Source organism: Myripristis murdjan, chromosome 8, assembly GCF_902150065.1.
Source record: "Myripristis murdjan chromosome 8, fMyrMur1.1, whole genome shotgun sequence".
Taxonomy (NCBI): domain Eukaryota; kingdom Metazoa; phylum Chordata; class Actinopteri; order Holocentriformes; family Holocentridae; genus Myripristis; species Myripristis murdjan.
This window is the reverse complement of record NC_043987.1, coordinates 27922107-27929210: the sequence shown is the minus strand read 5'-3', so window position 1 is coordinate 27929210 and position 7104 is coordinate 27922107. Positions and strand designations below refer to the sequence as shown.

At 38.8% G+C, this 7104-nt stretch overlaps 1 protein-coding gene across 1 annotated transcript; it reads left to right on the top strand.

Annotated features, from left to right (window-relative positions):
* The first annotated feature begins 1270 nt into the window (after positions 1-1270).
* LOC115363663 (amine sulfotransferase-like) lies at positions 1271-5368 on the top strand. Its single transcript, XM_030057939.1, has 6 exons — positions 1271-1415; positions 1570-1775; positions 4291-4417; positions 4624-4718; positions 4941-5112; positions 5238-5368. The coding sequence occupies exons 1-6, from the start codon at positions 1271-1273 to the stop codon at positions 5366-5368; spliced, it is 876 nt and encodes a 291-aa protein (XP_029913799.1).
* Positions 5369-7104: the final 1736 nt, after the last annotated feature.

Here is a 7104-nt window from a genome sequence, read left to right as displayed (position 1 = left end):
GTCTTATATTCAGATGAATACGGTAGCCTAATAGAAAACTGATTTGCAGCACTGATGATTTTTTTTTTTTTTTTGGCGCTCGTGCCGTCCACCATGTGACATGAAAAAATGCCCCCCTGGGCGGCTGCCCGTTTCACCCATGCCTGAAACCGCTACTGAGAAATGGGTGCCTAATGAGTGAGAACGTGTTGTTAATTCAGGCCTGTTTCATTCCCGCCAGTTGTGTTGCCAGCTTGATCCTGTTATGACCCTTTCCTCTATATTTTTGCTTCTGCCTTTGGCCTTTTGATTTGTTATTATTTTTTTCTGGTTGAAATGATTGAACTTGTGTTTTGGACTCCAGACTGTACTGGAGTTTGTTGTGCCTGTTGCTTCAAGTAAAGTTGCTGCTTTTCCTCGACTCCTGCCTGCCATCTGTGATTTGACATTTGAGTCTATGTGGAATTTATATGACCCTTCTCCCCATCCTGCATGAATACCTTTAACTGTACGGACTGATCGACATGATTAACTCCTTCAAAGAAAGCCCCATTTATCTCACAGAACTCTACAATGGTTAATACATTTAGTGATATTATTAACAATAACTAACAACTGAGCTGCACAAACAGATGCAGCATCCATGTTTCAAAATGAAAAGCAATAATCATTGAGTCCCAGGCAGATCTGTGATGTACATTTTCATCTTGTGTGGAAAAAACATAGCGCCTGGTGAGACTTTTTGAGAAAGGGCAAATTCACCTCTACAAGTTCTCCTCACTTTTCCTGTTCCTCGCATTCACTTTCTTCTCTTGTTTTCCACGCCTCCTCATCTTCCTATCAGACAGTGGCGGATACAGAACATGGCTAATGGGTGGGCCTAAAAAATTCTGGATGGGCCTGTTATTTCATTTTGTTTATTTTTTTAGATAGACATGTATAAAATGATATGATGAAAGAAAAAAAAAACTCTCGGTAAACGAGCCGAGAGGTTGTAAACGAGCATAAAATACACGTTGGAAAAAGGACATTAAAACATTTATTTATTTAGTTAGTTATTTTTTGGTCTTGAATCTGATAGGGTGGGCAAGCTGTCAATCTGGGTGGGCCTACGCCCATCCAGGCCCACCCGTAGATCCGCCTCAGTTATCACGTAGCAGACAAGTGGCATGAGTGGAAAGACAGACAAACAAACATCCTGTTCAAATTCAGCAGCTGTTTAATATTTGATTTTCTCCTTGCATAAAGGCATTCATGCGCTCCTCTGTCTCTCTGTTTGAGTCAGAGATCCATGATGGAGCAGATCAGCGACTACCTCTTCAGGTACAAGAACCACAACTTTACCAAGAGAACCACCAGTGCTGAGCACATTGATTCTCTTCAAAGCTTTGAGATCCGTGACAGTGACATATTCCTGGTCACGTATCCAAAGTCAGGTGAGCATTAGTCTGCAGATATTCATAATCTTTTAAAAAGCAAATTTATGGTTTAGAGTCCCATCATTTATTTTTGTATGCCTTTCTTGACTTGATGCACTGTCATTATAAGGTACGAGCCATTTCTATTTGTCTCTGCACATTTTACACTCAGGCACTATATGGGCTCAAAACATCATCATCTCCGTTTTGGAGCGAGACAGTGGTCTACAGGCGTATCCCTGCAACTGGAAGCACATGCCATGGATAGAGCATACGGTCAATGAGGAGGACTTCTCTCTGCGACCATCTCCACGACTCTTTACGTCTCACCTCAGGCCCGCTCTCATGCCTCCAGGCCTGAAGAATAAGAGGGCAAAGGTAACCGATTGAGCAATGGACTGCTGGATAAAAGTCACAAGGTGTTTGGAGTTTAATTGCCTGGCTTGTGTGGAAATTTTAAGAATGTGAAGTGGAATAGATTATTTTCTGAATCAGAGACACCAGTTCATTAATTTGGCACACACCCAGTGTAGCAAGCAGCACTTCACTCATTTCAGTTCATCAAAATACACGGTAGATAGGGTTAGTCTGTGTGCCCGACCAGATTCCACTCAAGGTGGCAAAACTTAGAATTTTTGAAAAGATACGTGTGTGTAGATAAGAGAACATTTTGATATGATAAGTATATGATAAGTGACGGCTTTGTCGCAGTAGTCAACTCGTGAAGTTGCAACCACACCCAGCACTATAAATGCTGGTGCATATCCTGGTTTAGACTCATCTTCAAGACTTTTTTCAGTGGTTGATATCATTTTCAAGAGTACTTTCTTTCATTCAAGCCCACTTTTAAACCTTTCTGACAAATATAGCCGAGGAAATTCAAGGATCAGACCTTTAGGGGGGCTCAGCCCTTAATGACCATGTGACATGCACACAGCTGCATTGCAAAAATGTTCAACTCTTCGCTAAGTCACCGATTTCATTGAGTGACAATTCATATATTAATATTTTTTCACATGGGATATTTTAATTTACAGTAAATACATTACTAGTTGGTAAGATGAGTTTTACACCACAAACTGTAAAAAAAAAAAAAATGGGGGTGCCCTGGTGGCTCACCGGCTAAGAGCACGCACCATGTAGGCCCACCAGGGCTCAGTCCCGATCGCAGCAACCGGGGTTCGAATCCAACCTCAGGTCCTTTGCGACATGTCATTCCCTCTCTCTCCCCTGCCTTTCCTGTCTAACTCTACTGTGACTGTCAAATAAAGCAGAAGTGCCAAAAAAAATAATCTTAAAAAAAGTAAATGGAATATGCTGTTTGCAAAAGTATTCAACCTCTTTTGTTTTGGTAAACCTCAACTCAACTGAGTACACAATTTTACCTTTAGAAGCAAACTAATTAGTTGAGATCACGTTATAGTAGAGCAGATTTGAGGAATGCTCACAAGATTGTTTCGGACTTTGAACCACGAGGGCAGTCCACCATATCTTCAAGCAATTAAAGAAACATCACACAGTACAGATACTGTCAAATCAGGTCATCCCCTCTTAAGCCTCCATAAATCAAAACAACAAAAAACACCTCCACTGTTCCACTGTATTTTAACAGCAGCTCATAAACTTGCAGCTTCTACGGCTTATAAAACCTATTTTTGCTCAGAAACTTCCACTATCATTTGTATTTCACCTGTGCTTTTCCTAATCACATTCACAAACAAATCAGCATGCTGTGGCTAATTTTTCATATCAGAAATGTTGATTTCATAATGACCCATCATCAGTAGGCTACATAATAACATAATAATTCAACCTGTGATCAAGTCATGGAAAAGAGTGGGGGGTGTGACGTTAGTCTGCCAAACATACGGGCTATACAAATTATCAACATCAAAGAAGGTAACTGTTGGATCAGCTATGATTAGAGAATATTCTTAACTTAGTTGGGTTCTTTCTTACACTTTGGTTCTTCTTCAGAAAGGACCTGATGTCCTCCACCCTTGTCCTCTTCTTGGATGATGTTAAAGCTGAAAGAAGCTAGCGAACATCTAACACCTGAAATGTGAATATAAAATTGACTTACCGGTATATTAACTTAATCCAGACATAAGGACATTATTTTAAACGTTGTGCAATGCAATCCTTTAACTCCATTTTTTTTTTTTTTTTTTTTTTAAACCATGAATGCTAGCCGTTTGATTCATATCTCTTGCCACTCACTTTACCTCGCAGAACAGAAGCTACTGTCAGTACTGCTGCAAGCCAACGGCTGCGTAGGCTGGTACAAACTGTGGGTTTCCAGATAATCATGTCAGATATCCCCCATACTGTATTTATGCTTTCCCTTTCTATTACTCTTAAAAAAATAAACAAATAAATAAAAATAATAATTAAAAAAAAAAAAAAAGAAAAAAGAAAAAGAAAAAACAGCCGCTTGTCACCTTATGTTAAAATGACAAAATTGGTTGACATCATTAAAAAATATTGGCAGGGAGAATTCATTAGCACCTTGACATTGGCAGGGACACATCCCTATCCAATTCTACACCCATGTAATAATTAGTAATTGTATTAATTTTTTAGGACTGCTGAGATTAAATTTAGCAGTGCTTGGGCAACCACAAAAACAGTCTAAAAACTGTCTTCAAAATGTCTTCAAACTGTCAGAAAACCATTTTTTACCTGTACATTCCTTTAAAATGATATCAAACACGGTATTGTAGCCTAAGCACTGACAAAGGTCATGAGCCTAAACCATGATATGCACCAGCCTTAAAAATACAACTCCCTGTAGGTGGTGGTTAACTTCATGAGCTGATTAATAGTCTTTGTCATACATTTTTCCCCCATAGGAGACTGACTCCGAGTTGATTGTTGTACATTTTCATGGCAGATTATCTATGTGATGCGAAACCCAAAGGACAACGCCATGTCCTATTACCACTTCAGCCGTGATTTTGCCGCCTGGGAGACCCCCAAGAGCTTTGAGGATTTTCTGGAGAAATATCTGGTGGGAAACGGTAAGTCAATAAAAAGATACACTGATTATCAAAGATGCTGAAAATGAAGCGGGAAGTTATGAAGTTATTTAGCCTGCTACTATCATTTTTACCGTATTTCCTCACTTGCATTTGTTTTTTTGTTGTTGTTTTTATGATATATTTAATAAAGATTTGATTTGAGTAAAACATTAAAACAAAGAGCATGAATGCTTGTCCTCTCCCAGTTGCTGGATCATCCTGGTTTGATCACATCAGGGAGTGGCACGCTAAGAGAGACCAGTACAACATCCTTTTCCTGACATATGAGGAGATGGTTTTGGTAAGATTTAACTCTGCAGGGCTCATGGTTTCCTCTGGGGATTTTCTGGGACCATTTAGCTGAGGCTGGTGAAGAATCTGCAAGAGAAATGCATTTCAAATCCATTTGATGATTTGCATGAAGTGAATCATGGTCATCAATATTAACCATCAAACCAGTAATTTCTTGATCAATGTTCAGAATTTCTTTTCTCTTCCCTGCTTGATTTTGTTTCTCTTTCAGGACCTGAAGGCAGCAATAATTAAGATCTGCAAATTCTTAGGGAAAAGCATCAGTGAGGCAGTGGTTGATCAAATTGTTGAGAAAACTACTTTCAAGAACATGAAGAATGACCCAAAAGCCAATTATCAGTTCATGCCAAAAGAAATATTCAAAGGACAATTCTTGCGCAAAGGTAATTTATCACCTGAGCTGCAGATCCTGTTAAGGTTCATGTAAACAGACAGCAGGCATATTTCATTTTTTATATTTTATTTATATTATTATTATCTATTTATTTATTTATTTATTTTCTTGCAGGTAAGATTGGTGACTGGAAGAACACCTTAACTGTGGCCCAGAGTGAGAGGTTTGATCAGATCCTTCAGGAGCGACTGGGTGATATGGGACTGAAGTTCATCTGGGACACTGAGCTGCCACCACAACCTTAGAAGATGTTTGTCACAGTTTTCTCAGTCCAAGAAATAAGCAGCTCAAACATTCATGGGCTTTGTGGCACCACATATCTGTCTATGTCTTATGACAAATTATGCTGTTCATGTGTAATCACAAACAGGGGTGGACTGAACCATTATGTATTGTAAGGGGTGAGAGAGGCCCCAGAGAGCCTCCACTGTTTTTTTTTTTAATACAGAGTAAAGCCTCTCATCTGATTTATTCAGCCAATTTTAGGTTAATTATGACAGTAATTACTTAGAAATAAAATAAATAAATAAATAAAAACAACCTTTCTATTTTAGGCCTTTTGAGGGCCCCCCTCCCACTGTGGGCCCTGGGTAATCAGTCCCGCTTGTCCCCCCAGTTCGACGCCCCTGGGTGTTGTAAACAGTTAATGTGTGTTTTGCGAAGGATTGGTTAATTCGATTTATATTTGACTAAGCTCTTGTTGTCACTCATATATAACAGTTGACATTATGTTGAATATCTATGACAGACTGTTCATAGAAATTGAGACACGACTTTTTCTTCCATTATTGACCCATCAAAGCAACTATTTACATCTGATTCCCAACTTTCCATCAAGAAGTCCTTCTGATATCTTCTGGCACAACGCAGAAATCGTGAGAAGTGTGTTGTGGCGCGATGCCTCACCTTGTTGGTGTCCTTGAGGATGCCGTACTTGCCCTACTTGTCTGGAGGCAAGCCAAGGATGCAGTGTCTTATGTCAGAAAAGTATGAGTCCAAGATTCGTCATTATTGATGCCGCTGATCTGATAATCCAGTAGAAAACGTCACTGTATTACAAACACAGCTATATTGCGCTGTATGTTAATTTGAAATGTGGAGGAAAACATTCTGGATCAATAAAACAAAAACCCAACCTTTTAAAAGGGCATATACTGATATGAAAGAGAGGGTATTAATGGGATAGTTATATCTCTCAGTGTCCATGCCTCAGAGTAAGTACAGGCAGATTGATCTGTTTTGACTAAAAGGTTAAAACACCAACACTGCTGACACATCATCAGCCACAGCATTTTTCAGTGACAAGTATCCAAATGGTCTGGTATATTTATCGTTGACACTACCTTGCAGTATCAACAGCTTGGCAGGGAGATTAAATGTCATTGAAGATTATCCTGGGATATTACAACAATAATCTTTTGAGTTCTTTCAAGAAATCAACATGTTCACAGTATCAAAATTTCTCTGGATGTCACAAGATCAAACTGACATTTTCAAAAAACAGATTTCACATCACTTGAAGATTTATAACAGAGATAATGACCGCGTTTTGTTGAGTGCAGTGTCAATAATTTTGCATTGAAATTTATATATATATATTTTTAGCGCAATATTTTTCTGTTCTATTGCATAATAAAGAAACAATAAACACTATGCACCAACTTCCTTAACAAATGCAATAAGGGTTTCACATTCACAGCTTATGGAACATACATTAAAGTCATCTCCACACTCAAACACCAGCTTCATTGAAAACATTGCTTTACCTTATTATGAAAAGAATCAAGAATAAAAAATGTGGTTAGTCATTTGAGTTAGACCAACCAGTTTGCCAGGTAAGGAAGGGCAAATATAAACATAGGTGGGCCTATAAAGTGTCTAAAATCTCCTGTGTCACGCCTCTGGTGTGGTCAAAATGCTCATGGTGTGTTGGAGGTATAAAAAAGCAAATGCTAACTGCATAAAACACTGAAGTTTGCTT

What these genes read in the sequence shown, in the direction of transcription:
- LOC115363663 (XM_030057939.1), top strand. Translation starts at nt 1,271, where the DNA reads ATGATGGAGCAGATCAGCGACTACCTCTTCAGGTACAAGAACCACAAC. An exon ending in GGTCACGTATCCAAAGTCAG is followed by an intron (nt 1,416 to 1,569) that starts GTGAGCATTAGT and finishes TTTTACACTCAG; the next exon opens with GCACTATATGGGCTCAAAAC. An exon ending in AGGACAATTCTTGCGCAAAG is followed by an intron (nt 5,113 to 5,237) that starts GTAATTTATCAC and finishes ATTTTCTTGCAG; the next exon opens with GTAAGATTGGTGACTGGAAG.